Consider the following 19,691-nt stretch of genomic DNA (forward strand, 5'->3'; position numbering starts at 1 on the left):
AATATCTTGAAGAAAGTAGTGAAGAAGAACTGTTTCCTGTTGAACTTCAACCGGTTGAACCGGAAAATGAACTCAATTTTGATGCTCCTCTTGAAGAGGAAGAACTGTTTGAAACAGCTGAAGTTGACTCTGAAGTTGGGGATGTCTCTAAGTTCAACTTGAATCTTCTTGATACAGAAGAACAGCAAAGTTCAACTGCAAACAAGGTAACATTGTTAATCATTAATCTCGAAAAATTCACAAATTTTTTCGAGCTTTGGAGAACGATAAAAAAATTGTAGGCCTGTGAACTGTGAAAAAATGAACTCCATTCTTCATTCAAGAAAAATTATTCTCACTAAACGTGCCAAAATCCAGTACTTTTGAACAAATTTTTTCGAGCTTTTGAGAACGATAAAAAAGTTGTAGGCATTGGCCTGTGATAAAAATTGGCAATGTTTTGTCATTTGACACTGGATTCCGGGCCTCATGGCTAAAGGTTTGAACATGAATTCCGAGATCAATTCCTTGCCTAGTTGACAGCATTCGAAAGTGCCATGGATTCCGGAGAGATATTCATTAGACCCGGAATCCATGGCACTTTCGAATGCTGTCAACTATGCAAAAAATTGATCTCGGAATTCATGTTCAAACCTTTAGCCATAAGGCCCGGAATTCAGTGTCAAATGACAAAACATTGCCAATTTTTATCACAGGCCAATTCCTACAACTTTTTTATCGTTCTCAAAAGCTCGAAAAAATTTGTTCAAAAGTACTACTTTTGTTGTAGTACATCCTGTAGTACAGGATTTTGGCACGTTTAGTGAAAATAATCATTATTTATGATAGAAATAGAAATATGATATTTCTTGAATGAAGAATGGAGTTAATTTTTTTAAATGAAGTCACAACGCTGGTTCTTTGGGTTTTTTCAAATGGGTTTGACTCAACCGGACAAACTACCCACTAACTTCCTTTTTTCAGCAAGCAAAACAGACTAGAGTGGATTCTAAGGCCGCTTCTATCTGGCCTTCTGTAAAGATAGTCTTGCCGAGAGACTCACGCATGTTGCATTTGAGGCAACTGGAGAGCTTCACGACTATCCAAGATTTACGAAGAGTGTTATCCTGCGTGAGTTTTTTTCGTAAAAAATGAAAAGTGTTTCACAGAGAAAAAAATTATGTTCACAGGTAAAAATCGCGAAATCGTTGGTAAGGACAGTTGAAGCGCGACATATCGAAAGTGCCCTTCAGGAAGCAGAGTTTTTGAACTCAGAATATGCTGTTTTTGTTCCTGACGCCTTTCGATTCAACGGCTTCACGTCAAAAGTGTCACAATCAGTCCTCGACAACCCAAACGTCGTGAAGCTTCTATTGGAAGGTTACAAAAAACCCTTAACCCTCCGCTCGTACGACTCGAATTTCAGGGTTAGTACTACTAACGCTTTAGTACGCTTTCTTTTCAAAAGATTTGCCAACAAAGGTTGCCAGTATAAAATTTTTATCATGACCGTCATTCATTCATTCACTGAAAGTTGAGGTTGAAATGTCTCTGGATGATTTTCCGAAATTTTTTCAATTCAATTTCTAATTTCTTACTATTTCTAAGTTATAGTATTGAACCATTCCAGGAACAAACAAGGATAATTGATGGAAAAGAGGTGGATCAGTTGTTCAGAAAAACACCTCCCATGTTTTACAACATTATTGACGCTGATGCCGCACATCAAAAAATCACAAAATTTACACAACCGTCATTCCTATCGAGTACCTCGCTGGGACACATTCATTCAAAAAGTTTGCACGCAGCATGTCGGCCCAATAAAGAGTCCAACTTTCTTCTCATTTCTCAAGATGGCGCTGTGACAATGTTCCACCACGATTTTTCCAGCACATCAGTCCTCTATATTCTACTGAAAGGATGTAAGACGTTCTTCTTGATAGCCCCGACGAGCATCAACCAGGATCTCTTCAACCAGTTCCTGCAGCAGTCCCGAAGGAAATTTTTCTTCGGTTCCCATGAAGGCTTGAATATGGGAGGGTGCCAAGCTATCACGCTGAAAGTGCGACAAGGTTTAATCATGCCAGCGAATATGATTCATATGGTGGAGACGACAGGCGTTTCTGTCGCCTATGGAGTTAACTTCATTTTCAAGAATCATCTTCGTCTGGCCGCTGATACCTTCAAGACAGAACGCGTTCAGAAAACAAAGTTCACTGAATGCTACCCTTCTTTCTCGTTCCTTGCGCTTACTCATATTGTGTCTCGAGTACAGTGAGTCGTTTCAAACGTTGAACATCATTTTAACGTTTTAACATCAACGTTTAACTTAAACTTGAAAATTTAACATCATGTTAAAGAGTCAACTGTGAAAATCTGTGGTTGAAGTTTATAATAATGTAACCTCAAAATCAATAACTGGAATAATATGACAAAATCTATTTTTTTTGAAATTTTTGAATTTGTTTACAGAGATGGATCCGACGCAAATGTCGATGAGCTCGCGGCAATTTTTGACGTGTTTCAAATTCTGAAAAAACACGACTCATCGTTTGCACAACATGTTTCCCTAGTAAAATACATCGTACGTACAAATTATGCTCAAGTTGAAATATTGAATATTTTTCACACAATTTTATCCATAACGTTTTGGTAAAACTTCTCTGAGTTTATGACAAAATTAATTTAATATTACTCAGTAATATTACTCATCAAGGCTTGATGTAACTTACATATATATTCAATGTATATCAAGTATATATCAATATATACTACATATAGTATACTATATTTATAGTATAAAGTTGAATATATTTTTTGATGTCATCCAGTATTGTTTTCCAGGATAAATTACTTGCAACTGGAAACTCTTCGAACCTGGGTAACAACTTCTCTGAAGTTGAACTTTTGGAAAAGCGAATCGAACTCATGATGATGCTGAGGCAACATGATTGTGTCCTAGTCAGTCCAGCCCCGAGTCCAAACAAAAAGTTAAAGGCAAATCCTTCAACCTGACAGCCGTTTATGCCAACCACTGTATATTGCTCAAAAAAATCTTCTGTTCCCTAGCGACCGCATTTAACGTGTTATTTTTCTCTCGATTATTCGAACATGAAACAATAACATTCGATGTGGAGTCAACTTTCTTCCAAATTCTGTGTAAATACGCCTTTTCAACTCCTTCGCGGCGCGCAGTTATCACTGTGAGTGACCGTCAAAGTGACTTTATGATGATAATTTATAACTTACGTCATTGAATGACGTTATGATGATGATTATGATTATACTGTAATTTTTTTTCAGTACTGCTTGTACTGACACTGTCAAAAAACCATAGCTTAAAGCTCTTACTATGAGCCTTATGAGAAACATTTCCAATTGAAGTGTTTGCAAACAATTTGTTTTCTTTTCATTTAACAGAGAGAAAAAATTGATTGTCAATTTTCGGATTTGAAAAAAGTTACATTGTCAAGGTTTGAAGTTTATGAAACTTTAATTGATCACATTCACGCGAAAACACTGAAACTTTGAACTAGTTGAACTAATAAAAATAATGGGGTTTTGACTGTTCTAAGTTGTGTGAAAAAAGAGTCCGGTAGTCTTCTTCACTTGCGTAGTGGCCTGTGCACGTTTGAACGTTGCATCGTAAGTTGAAACTTGTGAATTCACGGTGTTCTGTAATCCTTAAATACTTTATAAGTGTATCATGACCATTGTCTTTTTGTGCGGGCAATACATCCCACCTGCTACCCAACACAGAATCCCAAGATTTGTGGCAGCCTCGAATTCCTTCGGATATTGCTGCACTAAACTTGACCACTTCCTTTTGGGATTCTGTCGAAAAACCCATTATTTGTCTTGTTAGTTTGGTCACGGGTCCAAGATTGAAAGTGATGGAGTTTTTGTCCCTAGCCAATCCAACAGCACGTTTCAAGGCGGAAAACACCGCAAACGATAAATTGATTGGATGTTCAATTGCATTGAAGTCACACGTTTCATGCTAAAATGTTTCAAAATTAGTCACGTGCCAAAATCCTGTACTTTTGAATAAAAGTATTTGAGTTTTTGAAAACGATAAAAATTGTAGGCATTAGCCTGTGTTTTCACGTGCCAAAATCCTGTACTTTTGAACAAAAGTATTTCAGTTTTTGAAAACGATAAAAAAAATTGTAGGCATTAGCCTGTGATAAAAATTGGCAATGTTTTGTCATTTGACACTGGATTCCGGGCCTTATGGCTAAGGGTTTGAACATGAATTCCTAGTTCGTTTCTCAGTCGTAAGCATTGTTAAAGTCCATGGAATCCGGGACGTGACAAATTCGGAATGTTTCAAATAAAAATTGTAGGCCTTAGCCTGTGATAAAAATTGGCAATGTTTTGTCATTTGACAGTGGATTCCGGGCCTTATGGCTAAAGGTTTGAACATGAATTCCTAGTTCGTTTCTCAGTCGTAAGCATTGTAAAATTCCATGGAATCCGGGACGTGACAAATTCGGAATGTTTCAAATGAAAATTGTAGGCCTTAGCCTGTGATAAAAATTGGCAATGTTTTGTCATTTGACACTGGATTCCGGGCCTTATGGCTAAAGGTTTGAACATGAATTCCTAGTTTTATTTCTCAGTCGTAAGCATTGTTAAATTTCATGGAATCGGGGACAATAAAAATTCGGAATGTTTCATTAAAAAAACTTTACCTTGAGGTAGTCTTCACAAGCTAGCTGAACCAAGAGTGCAGGCATCCTTATAGAAATGTCCTCGTTATTTATGCATGTCAACTGTGCAAAGGCCTTTTTTGTCCTTCCTTCAAACTCCAAGCTGTCTACTCTGCAATTTTCCCCTCCTTAGAAAGCAGATGATCCAACCTGAGAAACAAATTGAATTTTTATACAAAATATTTTGATCGGGCGCTGAGACATATATTCCTAACTTTATGACATCTAAAAAAATCGCGGCACACACTTCCAATGCTTGTAATTATTTTGTTAACAAACCTTGAGGACACCGTTGGAACAAGGGACAAAGGTCAAAGGCACTATGTCTTCTGTGGCTTCGAGAAGTGTCAGCATGTCAATTTCTTTTTCGTCTTTTTTAGCTCTTTTTGTAGGATTACGTTGATGATCCTGAACCTCACATGGCTCCAAATCTAAAGTAGCCGTGTCACAAAAAGATGTCTGAAACAATTCACGATTTCAAACAGATTATGAATGAAGTTAAAATATGTTTTTCAATTTCAGCTATTCAAAAAAACTTCTTTTGAAGTTGAACTTCTTTCCGAGTGATGTTTTGAAAAATGTTTTTCAAAGCAAATAAGTACCTCAGATGTAAGCGTATCTTCAAAGAGCCCTTGATTTCGAAGTTGATTGTATTTTACAACCAATATGTTAGCCTCTGGTTTTTCTCGGGGGTTTTCATCGTGCTCCGAGTCCAAAATTCTCAATGTACATTCCCGTTTGAAAGAATCGTTGTACAGTACAACCCCTGTCATCAGAATGCATTTGTCAACGCAATCTGTTTCACAAGCAGCACAGAAAAAAACATCTGTATTGCGAGTTAAGCGTCTTGGGTTGAACAGAAGTGGATCTTTTTTGTTTCTTCTTTTAGCCCTATCTGGCTCTTCAACAACTTTGATTGTCTTTCTTATTTTCCAATGTTTCATCCTCCGATTGTCGCGAAGGTCTTCTGGAATTGTTATCTGTACGGGTGGACCCTTCCATTCAGTCCATTTGACATTATTGAATAATACTATTATTAGTAAGTTGTTAGTAACACCCTCCGAGGGTGATTCATTCGATTCTGCAATCCTTTCTAGTCACTTCTCATTTCATTCCAAGTTTCGTTAACCTGAACTATGGACTCCGAACTTCCTGCTGTGAATACTGCGCAACTTGAAACTCCTGTTTTCCATAGAGATCATAATGAACCTCCATCTAGTCAACAGTCTGTTACTAACATATGTAGTACATCTCGGAGTTTCGACCAAAATTTTGCACAGCTCCCATCTGTGGAAGTTCCTTTAGGAACCCCCATCCGAGTCGGACATAGACCCTATGCTGAACCTTGTACAATTATTACAGATGTTAATCATAATCATCATGACAATACTTACCACACATTGGAGACTCCGCAGCAAGTGTCTTCTCGAAGTGAAGGGTATTCAAACTTCATTAGCCCAATGCCAGTGGTGTACCCACACTTTGATCCTGCGTTTTTTCATAGAAATCAAATTGCCAGCCAGCCCACTGATCGTCATGATGATTACACTGCCAATGGAACAGAACTCAGTCGTTTTTTTTCTCAACCTTCAGAATCAACTCCTTCAAACCAGCATTCATCAACTTTGTCATGGGAAACACCTCTGTTCACGCCGCAGTCGGCGACTGCCACTCAGGCTGGCAGTTCAAGTACAGAGCCTCCGACTGAGTCTTCATCTGAGAATATGGCAAAACGAGTTATTCCAACGAACAATGACTCGCAAACCGAGGTAAGATTCCTTTTGTTTCGAATCAAAAAGCATTTTTGCTGCTCAAACCGTGAAGAGTTGGAAACTTTCAGCTAATGTTTTTGTTCACTTTTGTAGTTCAACTAAAAGTTTTTGTTTTGAGTTTAGATAGCTGCAAAACTTGCACGCGTTCAAGAACAACTTGAAGCTGCTTCGTCCAAAGACGACCAAAATGAACATTGCGAGAGGCAAGAAATCGAAACACTTGTTAAAGAGCACTTGGATGTTTTCCAAGAATCGGGTTTTTTAACCCATAAACAACGTGTTTCGTTATTTCAACTTGTGACAGCATTCTTATACTGTTATGTCGTGCCATCAATGCTAGAAAAAACCATAAGCTGCATGTCTGTTCATGCAGTTGCACAAGCGTTTGTGGCATTGTCAGATGAGGACGATACTTGTATAACGGTTTCAATTGAACCAAGTGAAAGTGAGTCATCTTGAATTTCTTCCGTATAACTTTTTTTCAAAATTGTGAAACTGTTTGTTTAGTGTCTACTGAACGTTCGAATCACATTTTGCCGCGATGGCTCGTACAGGGTTTGAAACTTTATCACACTGAAGTTCGACCACATTTCTTACCTCAGAGTGTCCCGGAAGAAAAAATTTCTTTCACCCGATCTTTCCCTGAGCAACCAATCCAAGTCAAAACAGAACTTTTTTTTGTGAACTCCAGTGGAAACACCAAGTTTCGTGTGAATAGAATTGCCGCCACAGTTTCTGACATGGTACGTTTCAACTTTTAACTTATAAGTCTGTGGAAGTTGAACTTCCTAATATGATTTGAACACAACGGGGAATATTCGTTCTAGAAGGATCTGTTTAGATTTCTGCTCAAATGGAGCCTGCTAAGCGACCCAAGACACTGCTCGATCGTCAAGTGGCAAAATTCATGCCTTTGTCAAAAGATCCTGCATTTCAACTGGTGAAACACAAAACGCAGGAAATTCACAAGGTACTACTTTGATTTTCCAAGAATTTTTTTAATTTAAAAAACGTTTCGACTCGGAAACTTTCGGAAAGTTTCGACTGTTTCAGCTGATTTGTACTTCACAGTTTTTTTATACAGTATCACAATTTATCAATTGGATGTATGAAACAATACGCTCACGTTTTTCCAGATTGTCAATCACACCTACAAAGATGTTGAAAAAGCTGTGCGATGTAAACAAGATCAACAAAGATACATTAGACAGACAATTAGGGCACAAGCTTTTGTGAAACAGTATCCAAACTTTGTTGAATCGGAGACGCGCGTGTCGGGTTTTTTCCAGCGAAACAAATGGGAAACTCATCACGACCTAAAGAAAGTCATGTCCCAAATCGCCATGCTGCAGAAAGAGAAAAGCAAGCGACAACAAAAGCCGCTTTTTGATTCCAGCGGCATTAGTTATTGGAAGCACAAACGCTTCTGGCCCACAGATGTGATACGCAAGAATGGGTTGGCATTTGTGATGTCGTTTTCCCTACCTTCGGAAGAGGTAATCTTGCGTTTCTTGAAAACGTTGACAACAAGTTTCCAAAACTTTCAAAAGTTTCTTTTTCAAAAAAATTTCTTTTTTGATTCAAACGTTATAGTTTAAAGTTTTAAAAAGTCATAAAGTTTTCAACCAATACAGTTTTTTGAATTCCATTCAAAAATGCCATGTAACAGTGTTACATAATATAGAGTAAACTTTAAATGTTGAACATTTTCTGATTCAGGCGTTGTCAGCACACAGGCCTTCCAGAAGGATGATATTATCATGGACTACCATGGGGTTGCTGTGACAGATAAAACATATCAAGATTTGATAAGGAACCGTTCTGTTCCGACTGAATTTGTGCTGGAAATTGGCGCGCCTGTGAAGCTATTCATCGATGCTTCTTCAGAAGTGTGTGTTGAACATCCAACCAACCGCTGTCTTGGTCGACTGGCTAATCACAGCACGCTAAACTCCAAGAAGAATTTGGATGCGAATATGAAGATCATAGAAGTTGTTCTTAATGCCTTCGATCCGCCAAAACGATTAGCTGTATTCAAAGCCCGAAGAAACATTGAGCCTTTCGAACAGCTACGATACGATTATGGCGATAAAGTTGCTCGAAACATGTTCAACATGTGAAGTTCACAAGCTCAGCTTTTTTACCTTAGAAACTTTTCAAGTTGTATTCTTATTCTTGACTGTTGTTGTGTTACACCCATTCAATGGAAGTTCCATATATTTTATGTTCAACATACTGTATGTTACATACGTGTAGTTACTACTAGTAGTAGTTCAAACATTTGCACCCACAACTTTTTTCATCGAAGTACATGTACAGTATTTCGGCACGCTCGAAATTACTAATTACTTAGTAACTAATTAGTTAGTAGTTGCAACTACAAGTAGCCTACTTATAACTAAGTTTGATCAAACAAGTTCAGACACTGGCAGTGTCTTAACCTCAGTACAGTATTTCGGCACGCTCGAAATTAACTAATTAGTTAGTAGTTGCAACTACAAGTAGTTATAACTAAGTTTGATCAAACGATTGTACCCACAACTTTTTTCATCGGAATACAGTATTTTAGCACGTAAGTTAATAGTTGCAGTTATAATAACTTGTAGGACAAACTAAACAAAAAAGATGGAATAAAATTGCTTAAAAACTGTAAACTTCTGCCAGATAAATTCAAAAATATAAAATTCTTGGATTCCATGCCATTTTTCTCACTGGATTCCAACGTCTTGGATTCCATGGTTATAGTGTATTGAATTTATCAACTATTTGTTTAGCAACTATTTGTTTAGTGGTTGAGTAAAAATGGCTCGGATTCCGGGACCATGTCCTGGATTCCGAATTCAAGTAATTGTTCGCTATACCATGGATTCCGGGATTTTGCCAATTTTCGGTGGTTTAATTGATTGTCCCGGATTCCGGGATTTTGCGTATATGCCTGTTCGTGCCGCCATGCGAGTATTTGAACGCGGAATCCATGGCATGTGCATGTTATATCATTTGAATTCGGAATCCATGTACACTAATAGTCAAATCTGACTATTGAAATAACACGGATTGGCGACGTAATGGAGAAAAGAAATCCAAGAAAGTTAAACATTGCGTATAATATAGTTAATCTTTCTAAGATGTAGTAGGGCCATCCTAGAAAGGCAAGAAGTTCGTTTTTCAGATTTACAAAACTAAAAATATTTATTGGTGATATATCTTGTCGTCTGTTTTTTTCGCCATTTAAGTAAATGTAATCTTTTTTATCTTTAAAATATCCGCTATAGTCTTGTGCGTATATGTCTGAAAAGCCTGCCGTTTCTGCAAGTTTGTGTAGGTCTATGGATTGTCGTTGTATTGTGTCCATTTTTGTGAGTAATTCCTGAAATTGTTGTGTACGTATGTGATGTTGAATCTCGGATTTTGAGTATACGCCAATCGATTGCAAATCGATATTTGGGTTTCTGGCAATAGCTCTAATGCTTTTAGGTGAAAACTTTTTTAGTGGTGGCATTAGTGTTGGATATGGTGTGAGTATATAGTATTTATCTTCGTCGGGATTTAATTGTACAACCTTTTGGCTATTTTCTGATCCACATGGGACTGCCGTATCCCAGAAATAAGTTCTTCGGGAGAGTGTATCAACAAAATGTACTTTATTTTTGTAGAATTTTGGGATTCTTTTATAGCATCTGTCTTCAAAAACATATAAAGGTGATACTTTTTCGTACAGGTGTAATACCATAAAATGTTTACTTCGTAGTCAATGAAATTTGATCTGCTACCTGAAATTAAATATCCTGCTTAAGGGATTTTAAGTACTGCTAGTGCAAGTGATTGTAAAATTTGTGTGCGTTCAAGTTCGCATAATTAATGATAGAGTGTTTCAAGTTCTGTCAAAGACATTTCATGAAAGATTCTACTTTTTGTGTAGTCTAATTTCATGTCTAAGTGTATGTTATAATAGATTGCGCCAAAATTAGTGTTGTTCATGAGTGAAAGTTATTGTAAACGTGTACTGTCTTTGTCTTGTGGTTTTAATTTTCCATCAATTCTTCCTGTGTTTTTTTAGAAATTTTACTGGGACATGAATTTTCGTCAGTGGTTGAGTGAGATGCAGCCATTGGATGTATAATAGATTTTCCTGTTTTCATGTCGAAACCTTCTTCGTATTCGACAAGAATTTCTGAATATTGTGTTTTGTAAAGTGGTTTGGTGTATTTACATGCAAGTTCTGTTTCTGGGTATATTTGGAAGCGTGTCAATTTATTTTCTTTTTTATGAATCTTTCTAAATTTATAAATACTATGTCTGAGTTGATCAGGGTTCACATCTTCAAATGGGATTGATTCAATAAAATATTTTTGGTGAAATTTTATCATTCTAGCGTGTATTTTTGCTACTTAAATGTGGTACAGGTGTCTTCGGGGAACCAAACAATTGTTGCTTGTGTGCGTGTAGTAGGGTCGCAGTATCTTTGGTCGTTTTTGCAAGGGAGTCTAATTTCTTGATAAATTATAGTGTCATCTTTTAAACCACGTGTTAGTTGAACTTTTTCAAGTTATATTTTCCAATCAAAAAACATTATCTCTTGGTACCCTTTATTTTTTGTGTCGGCTTTACAATTTGAGAGGCTGTTTATTCCAATGTGTGGTATCCAATTTTTGTCATGGAGATCGTAAATTTATCTCCCATGTGCTCGGTGGAAGGGAAATTTGTCATCTAGTCACCTTGGTATCTTTCAAGTTCGGCGTGATGTGTCAAGTTCGGGTCGAGTTCGGCGTTCGTTTTTACCATAGTCAGGGCTGAGATGTAAAAATCTTTTTATCTTATTTTGGTTAATAGAATCTTGATCTAGTTTGTATTTGTTTCCGTTTGAAACTTGGGAACAATGTACTTTCTTTTCGGAAAAGGTTGCTCTGAATTTATATCCAGTTAGTGTTGTAGCTCGTGCTTTTGAGTAAAGTGTAGCTATTATGTTTGTTGTTTCGATTGATTGTGGATCGGATTCACATTGAGTGACTTGGTTTATTGCATATTTATGTAACGTTTTTTGTTCATTTTCTTCACAGTCGTAATGTGTGACTAATAAATCTTGGGGTCCTGTTCGGGAGGAAGGATTCCTATCATCGGGTTTTGGGAGAATGAAAAATAGAAGGGTCTGAAAAATAAGTATCTTTAAAAGATTCATGTGTATGATAGTCCTGAGTATGGATTATAAAAGGTGATATATCCAATTGTCTTTTTTGTGTATCTATCGTATTTGTAGATGATTTCTGTTGTTATAAATGGGGGAGGTAAAGATTGAGCTGTTATATTCGGGGGAGGGGGGCTAGAGATAAGGGGGGATGAATTATATTATTTAGTCTTACTGTGATTCCAAATTTTATTGTGAGATTATCTTGTGTAAGTATTTGTATGTTATGTTCTTGTATATCTTTGTGGATATCTTGTCGATATTGTAATCTGTTTAGTGCCCAGTTGTGTAATCTGTTACTTTCGTGATGTTGTCTAAACAATGGAGGGGGTGCTACGAATGTATTCCAATCTAATCGTAGGTGTATGTTATTGGTTGAAATTTCTCTATATCTGGCATCGAGATTTGTAGGAAAATTTGAAGGAAATGAGGTTTGTGAGAATTGAGTTAAGGAAGGAGTTGAAGGGAGTGAAAAAGTTTCTGGTAGTGATAAGGTTGTGTCAGATGAAACGTCTATTGGATCGTTTACTAAATTTGGTTCGCCTTGAGTAAAAGCTTGTGTCATCCAAAATGGGAGATGTTCTGTAGTGGCTGGGGGATTGAAAGGATTTTCTCGGATTTGTTCAGATGTAGGGGTTGAACCTAAAAAATCTGAGGGAATGTTTGATGTGTTTTGTTGTGTTTGGGTCTTGGGAGTACTTTGAATTGTGCTACTGGAGAGATCTATAGGGTTTTCTATTGGTCTATTGGTGAATGAGGTATGTTGAATTGAACTCTGGGGTTTGCAAATTTCTATTTCGTCTTGGGCGAATAATTTGTTTGTTTATTTCGAGTGTGTTTTGGTTTTCACTTTGAGGTCTTGCTCTATTAAGATCTTGTTGGAGAGGGGGGTATATATTATATACTGGTTCGTATCGTGGTTCGCTTAGAGATGCTTGGCGAAATACTGGTTCTAGTGGTTCGGACAATCGTGAGTGTCTTTCTTCAAATGTTTATGGATTGTCTTGAAAAGAGATGCGTGTTGATGATAGGGAGTTATTTGTTTGACTATTTGTTGGTGTTGTTGGAGGTTCTCGGGACGTTGTTGGTGGGGACTGATGTGATGGTTGTTGATTAGCAATTTTGGAAAGTTCTGGAAAAATTATTCATTTATGAGAAAATTTTGTTTTTTGTAATATTCTTGAATGAAAAGTATTAAAAGTACTGTTGCTAATGCAAAGATCACAATAGCCTTTTTTATATATTTGCATATTGTCATTATGAGGGATGTCAGAAACGTGAGAAATATTATAAAAAGAAGAAAAACATCTGTTCTACTGAAAAGATGTTGGAACATTTAGATAGTTATTTGAAATATCGCACCTGAGGTGGTCAATGATTTTGGAAAAATTAACGTAGGTTTGAGCTAGAGAGTAAAAAATGATGAAAAAGTTGCAAAGAATTATCAGGGAGAGAATTAGTATTTCTAAAATGTCGGATATGAAAATTTTACAAGGTTTGAAAAAAGTTGAAAGGATTAAAAAAAGGTTTGAAAGAATGTTTTGAATATTGTTGACTGTTCGAGAAAGAAGCATTTGAAGAAATGATTCGTTTCGTCGAACGATTTTTTGTTTTTTGAGGCTAAAATCGAATGTGGTCGGTTTATTTATTAGTTTTTTGACAGGTGGGTTGGATTTCGGCAATTTTTGATAAAGGAATGTTTGGAGGCTCTTAAGAGCCTTCCTGGTTTTGTTGTTATTTGTTGGATGATTGGGGTATCTAAGAGATGTTCGTACTTTAGGCTAAATGATCATGTCCATTTTGTTCTTTAGGCTAATTTAGTATTTTTGCCTGAGGCGTTTTTGAGGTCTAAGTTGGGACAATAACGTTGATCTTTGTACTGCTTGAGGGTTGTAATAATGAGACTTTGTTTATTTCAGGTGTCAATGTTTAGCAGTTTGCTTATTTTTGACCTGGAGGTCCTTTAGTTATATTTAGAGATTAGCTTGAGGGTGATTGTTGGTCGGCTAAAGAAGTCGTTTTAAAAACGAGGTGATGATTCGGAAAGGTTTCTGATTGGCTGAATTTGAACTAGTTTGTTCAAGTGCTTTTCAGCATTAATTTTGAGAAAATGTTCGGTTTATGAAAATATCTTCAAGAGGTGAAAATGTTAATTAATTTTAAAGTGGTTTCTGAAATTCAACTTCCTTTAATATTTTAGATTGTGGGATGAATATTTTGTAATCTTTTCGTGGCTGATTTCGAAATCTTGACGATTGTCTATGTGGAGATTTTTTTTGTTCTTGTGGTAGATTTTTTTTCTAAATTTCGATTTTTTTTCCTGTTTGAATTACCTTTTTGTTGTCTACATTTTTAGATTTTTGTTTGAGAAGTACTTTTTCATTTTTATCTATTGGTTTTTGGATAAGGTTCATATCAGTGGGAACAATGTACTTTCTTTTCGGAAAAGGTTGCTCTGAATTTATCTCCAGTTAGTGTTGTAGCTCGTGCTTTTGAGTAAAGTGTAGCTATTATGTTTGTTGTTTCGATTGATTGTGGATCGGATTCACATTGAGTGACTTGGTTTATTGCATATTTATGTAACGTTTTTTGTTCATTTTCTTCACAGTCGTAATGTGTGACTAATAAATCTTGGGGTCCTGTTCGGGAGGAAGGATTCCTATCATCGGGTTTTGGGAGAATGAAAAATAGAAGAAATGATTCGTTTCGTCGAACGATTTTTTATTTTTTGAGGCTAAAATCGAATGTGGTCGGTTTATTTATTAGTTTTTTGACAGGTGGGTTGGATTTCGGCAATTTTTGATAAAGGAATGTTTGGAGGCTCTTAAGAGCCTTCCTGGTTTTGTTGTTATTTGTTGGATGATTGGGGTATCTGAGAGATGTTCGTACTTTAGGCTAAATGATCATGTCCATTTTGTTCTTTAGGCTAATTTAGTATTTTTGCCTGAGGGGTTTTTGAGGTCTAAGTTGGGACAATAACGTTGATCTTTGTACTGCTTGAGGGTTGTAATAATGAGACTTTGTTTATTTCAGGTGTCAATGTTTAGCAGTTTGCTTATTTTTGACCTGGAGGTCCTTTAGTTATATTTAGAGACTAGCTTGAGGGTGATTGTTGGTCGGCTAAAAAAGTCGTGTTAAAAACGAGGTGATGATTCGGAAAGGTTTCTGATTGGCTGAATTTGAACTAGTTTGTTCAAGTGCTTTTCAGCATTAATTTTGAGAAAATGTTCGGTTTATGAAAATATCTTCAAGAGGTGAAAATGTTAATTAATTTTAAAGTGGTTTCTGAAATTCAACTTCCTTTAATATTTTAGATTGTGGGATGAATATTTTGTAATCTTTTCGTGGCTGATTTCGAAGTCTTGACGATTGTCTATGTGGAGATTTTTTTTGTTCTTGTGGTAGATTTTTTTTCTAAATTTCGATTTTTTTCCTGTTTGAATTACCTTTTTGTTGTCTACATTTTTAGATTTTTGTTTGAGAAGTACTTTTTCATTTTTATCTATTGGTTTTTGGATAAGGTTCATATCAGTGTTTTGATTTTGTTTGTGACCGAATTGTTTTGAATAACTTTAAGTCCTGTAAAAGAGTATAATTGAGTCAGTTCGCAGTTTATTTAGGTCTGTAAGTTAGTATTTTACATCAGTGGGTATATCAATTATTTGATATGGTTCTTTTCGGAGTGGTTGTAGTTTTTTAGAAATTCCTTTTTGTGTTGTAAAATTTGGAATTAAAACGTATGTTCCGCATTTTATATTTGTAGCTGGGGTAAATCGAGAATTTATGTGGGAATTAATATTTTGTCTTTGTAACAATTTTTTTGTTACTTTCTGGTAGATTTCGTTGTGTTTTTTTATCTCTGTTTAAAATCTTTTTGGTATGTGTACCGGAAGCTATTTTTTAAATTTGTGGATGATAAAAGTGATGTAGTGGTTGATTATAACATATTGATTCTTTAGTGGGTTGGCAATAACCTTGTGTATTTTTTGAAGAATTTGCTGTGAATATTATCGGTTTTTGTGGTTTTTGGTTCAAAATTATTTCATAGGGTGATAGTCCTAAAGTTGTTGTTATTTGTGAGTTATACGATAATGGGAATAGTTTTACATCTGTGGACCATTCAGTATATCGTGTGTCATTTCCGTTAATGATACATCTAAGAAATTCTTGTAATGAACGGTTCATGTCTTTGACTAATCCATTAGTCCAAGGTGCATGAGATGTACGTGGTTTGTGTTTAATTTTATATAAGTGGCATAGTGTAAAGATTTCGTTATTTATAAATTTAGTGCCATTATCTCTGACAAGGATTTCGGGTAAACCGAATTTCGCTATCCAGTGTTCATAAAGTGTTGTATATGCGTAATAAGGATTACAATGAGGTACTGGGTTAAGTGCTACATAGTGTGTGAATGCATCGACTATGACCATTATATATGGGTTTCCTTCTGAGGATGGTGATATTGGTCCTTTTGTATCGAATGAAATTCTGTGATTGAAGTATAGACTTTGTCCTCTAAAATCTTGTTTTTCTGCAGTTTTTGTCTTTGATTTGGATATAGTTTGTTGAATTGACATGTTATGCAATCATTGCATAAAACTTTTATCCAAATTGGTGCATTTGGGAAACAAAAATTTTTGTCTTTGTAACAAAAATGGTTTGGGTTTGATTTTTAAGGAAAGAGTAATATTAATGGTTTATGATCTGTAAATAAAACTGTTGGATGTTTAGATCCAAGTACTTATCCAAATTGGTGCATTTGGGAAATAAAAATTTTGTATCAAATTTGAGTATGTTTTCTCTGCTCCTGAGTGTCCTTTAGTGTGTAACGAGTGAGAGGTATGAAAGCTATAAGCGTCATACTTAAAGGTAGACAGGGTACTTTGATATCGGATGTTTGGCAATCTGGAATATCTGTGTTTTCGTTGATAGAGGTATTGTTAAATTTCTGGAATATCTAAGAAGGGTTTTATTTCCTAGAAAAATGATATCTCTAACTGGCTTGGTTTTGATTTTTGTGGAAAAAGTAATATTAATGGTTTATGATCTGTAAATAAAACTGTTGGATGTTTAGATCCAAATATTTATCCAAATTGGTGCATTTGGGAAATAAAAATTTTGTATCAAATTTGAGTATGTTTTCTCTGCTCCTGAGTGTCCTTTAGTGTGTAAAGAGTGAGAGGTATGAAAGCTATAAGCGTCATACTTAAAGATAGGCAGGGTACTTTGATATCGGATGTTTGGCATTCTGGAATATCTGTGTTTTCGTTGATAGAGGTATTGTTAAATTTTCTGGAATATCTAAGAAGGGTTTTATTTCCTAGAAAAATGATATCTCTAACTGGCTTGGTTTTGATTTTTGTGGATACATGACATTGTTACTCGGAAAAATTTATGAATTGGTCTGAATTCAAGGTCAGACATAAAGAGATGTTGTTCATTCTAATCTTTATCATATTGGCGAACTTGTTTGATTGAGAACTTATACACATTTCCTGAGAGTGGTTTCAGGTGTTTCCGTTCCTGATTGTATATAGGGTAAAATTTAGAGAAAAATGGTGGTTGTTTGTTTAATCTTTGGAAAAATGTTAAAGCTGTGTTTTTCATTCTTGTGTAATTATCTTTTATATGAACTCTGCTATTTAAGATACTTATAGTTGGTATATATTTAGTGATCAATAGTATTCCAATGATATTATGTTTCATATCTGTGATGTGGAAGGTTTGTTTAAATGGTTTGCTCATGAGATTGTTTTGTTCCATTGTTGGAGTGGGAACAAGGAAAAGTTGGATCTTTCCATAATTTACTAATGTTGATCCTTGTGCTGTTGCTAGTCTGCTTGTTGTTTTGAAGGGTATTAATTTTGGATGTAGAATTTTTATTTCATTCCAAGTGGGAATGTTGATGATATTTGATTCTGCTCCGGAATCTATTAAAAAATCTATTTCAAGGTCTGCTGTTTGAAATTGTTTGGATTTTGGACTTTCTAAAAGAAGTGGGATTGTCCAGATTTTTTTTCTAACTGCGGTTCTTTAGGTATGTTTTGATAAATGTTAATTGTGCTTGAGCTTTCGGTGGGTTTTTCTGATGTTATTTCTTCTACTATTTTTTCTATTTTTTCCTTTAGTTTGTTACTGGTTATATTTATGTATATTAGTTCAAAAGATATTGATCATGGTTTTGATAGATATGAGAATAGATCGGTTGTTCGTATATAATAGGTTCGTAGTCATTTTCAACGTGTATCATGTTAACTGAAATTCTGTTTTCTGTGTCACTTCCACTGTCTGTGGATTCGCAATTGATGTGATTTAATTGCTATTCTGTGCTTTCGTTATTTTCAATAACAGGGGGGTCTGGTTGAGTTTCTTTAGTTGTTTGTACCTGATTTATTTGTCTTTGATGTTTAGTTGTACTACTTCTATACTTTTGTTGTGAATTTTGATAACGTGTATTATTCATATATGGTGACTGAGAGTAGTTTCGTTGACTGTTGTTATAACTTGAATTTCTATTCTGTGAATTATCGCGTGATCTATTTTGATAATTGTCATATTTTGATCTGTGATAGTTTGATTTGTCGTTAGAATAATCGCGTGATCTGTTATTTTGATATCTAGGATTTCGATCATTTGAATAGTTTCTATTCCTGTTGTTGGAATAATTTCGATTTCTATTATATGAAGAGTTTCTGGATCGATTATTTGAATATTTTCTATTTCTAGAAGTTGAATGGGAACTGGCATCAAACGAAAATTCAGGTTGATTTGAATTTGATCTTGAATAGTTACTTCGATTTTGACTATTTCGACTATTTGATCGACTATATCTGTTTTGTGAGAAATTTCGTGAATTTCTTTGGTATGGTGATCTTCCTCTATAATTCGTATTATAGAGTGATTGATGTCTAGAATAATTGGAGTTATTTGGAAGTAGTTTTCCTGAACTATTATTACTATGAATGTTTTTGTTGGGTAAATTTTGATCTTTTTTCATGTATTGATGAAATAATTTATTTGGTTCTCTTTATTTTTGTGGTTCATTTTGGTTATCTTGTTGTTTTTGTATACATTCAGCAATGCTGTGTCCGTATTGTCGGCAAAAAACGTACACCATTTTTTGAATGATGGTTTGCCTTAGGAATTTGGATTTTTCTTGTAGATGTTTAAGATTTCAGTGATTTTTTTCAGATAATTCTGTATCAGAGTCGTTAATAGTGTTTATTTGTGAAGTAGTGGTTTGGATGTTGTTAAGATATTGTAACTTTAAGTTTTATGTCTCCTCTAATTTTATAGTGATCTCTGCTTGTTCTAGTTTATCTACTACTTTTCTAAAGTTTAAATCTGGTTATCGGATTGAGGAAGGATGTGATGCTCTTTTTTATTGCTATTTTTCGCAATTGAGGTGTTAGAGTCATCATTAAGATTTCTGCCGTCTTTGTATTTTTGTAATCAAGAGTATTGAGTGAGTATGCTTTTCGGACTAGTGTTTCTATTCTTACTGCAAACTGTTTAATTGTTTCATTTGGTAGTCTACGAATCTCATTGCATAAAACTCTTTGGTGTTGTTTGTTTCTTTCTGAATCAAACATTTTTGAGAATTTTAGTTTGAATCTTTTCCAATCAGATTTTATTTCTATAGGTAAAACTGAAAACCATTTTTGGGCTGCGCCATCAAGTGTAGTTTGGATTTAAGCTGTGCGTCTATGTATCCAATTTTGATAAAGGTGCGTGTTTACTGGTTCAGGTCCTATATTTAAAATCAAATTTGCTGTGACTGAATTTAAATATCTTTTACGGAGTATTCAGGATCTGTTCCTGTGAATACCATATGGCTAAGTTGAAGATATTGAGGATCCACCCATAAGGTATAGATTCATAGTCAATTGTAGTGATTCTGCGGCATTTGGTATTTGAGAAAAATTTGTAAGTTGAGTCTTTGTTAGTTCATGTCGTTGTAGATAATATGGTAGTGAAATTTCTTTTTGCCTTTGACTTGGTTGGTAAATTTGAGTATTCACTAGATTTTGTGATTGAAAATTAAA

At 35.2% G+C, this 19,691-nt stretch overlaps 1 protein-coding gene across 1 annotated transcript; it reads left to right on the forward strand.

The window, feature by feature from the left end:
• The first annotated feature begins 5,827 nt into the window (after nucleotides 1-5,827).
• On the forward strand, nucleotides 5,828-8,583 carry LOC134839890 (N-lysine methyltransferase KMT5A-like). The gene is made up of 3 exons (XM_063855517.1): nucleotides 5,828-6,460; nucleotides 7,753-7,867; nucleotides 8,183-8,583. Exons 1-3 carry the CDS (start codon nucleotides 5,828-5,830, stop codon nucleotides 8,581-8,583), a joined length of 1,149 nt encoding a protein of 382 aa, XP_063711587.1.
• Nucleotides 8,584-19,691: the final 11,108 nt, after the last annotated feature.

The sequence above is a fragment of the Symsagittifera roscoffensis genome, chromosome 2 (genome assembly GCF_963678635.1).
Source record: "Symsagittifera roscoffensis chromosome 2, txSymRosc1.1, whole genome shotgun sequence".
NCBI lineage: Eukaryota > Metazoa > Xenacoelomorpha > Acoela > Convolutidae > Symsagittifera > Symsagittifera roscoffensis.

Coding starts and splice junctions, on each gene's coding strand:
- LOC134839890 (XM_063855517.1), top strand. CDS start 5,828: ATGGACTCCGAACTTCCTGCTGTGAATACTGCGCAACTTGAAACTCCT. Junction 6,461..7,752: donor ACAATGACTCGCAAACCGAG/GTAAGATTCCTT, acceptor GGTTTTTTCCAG/CGAAACAAATGGGAAACTCA. Junction 7,868..8,182: donor TTTTGATTCCAGCGGCATTA/GTTATTGGAAGC, acceptor TTTCTGATTCAG/GCGTTGTCAGCACACAGGCC.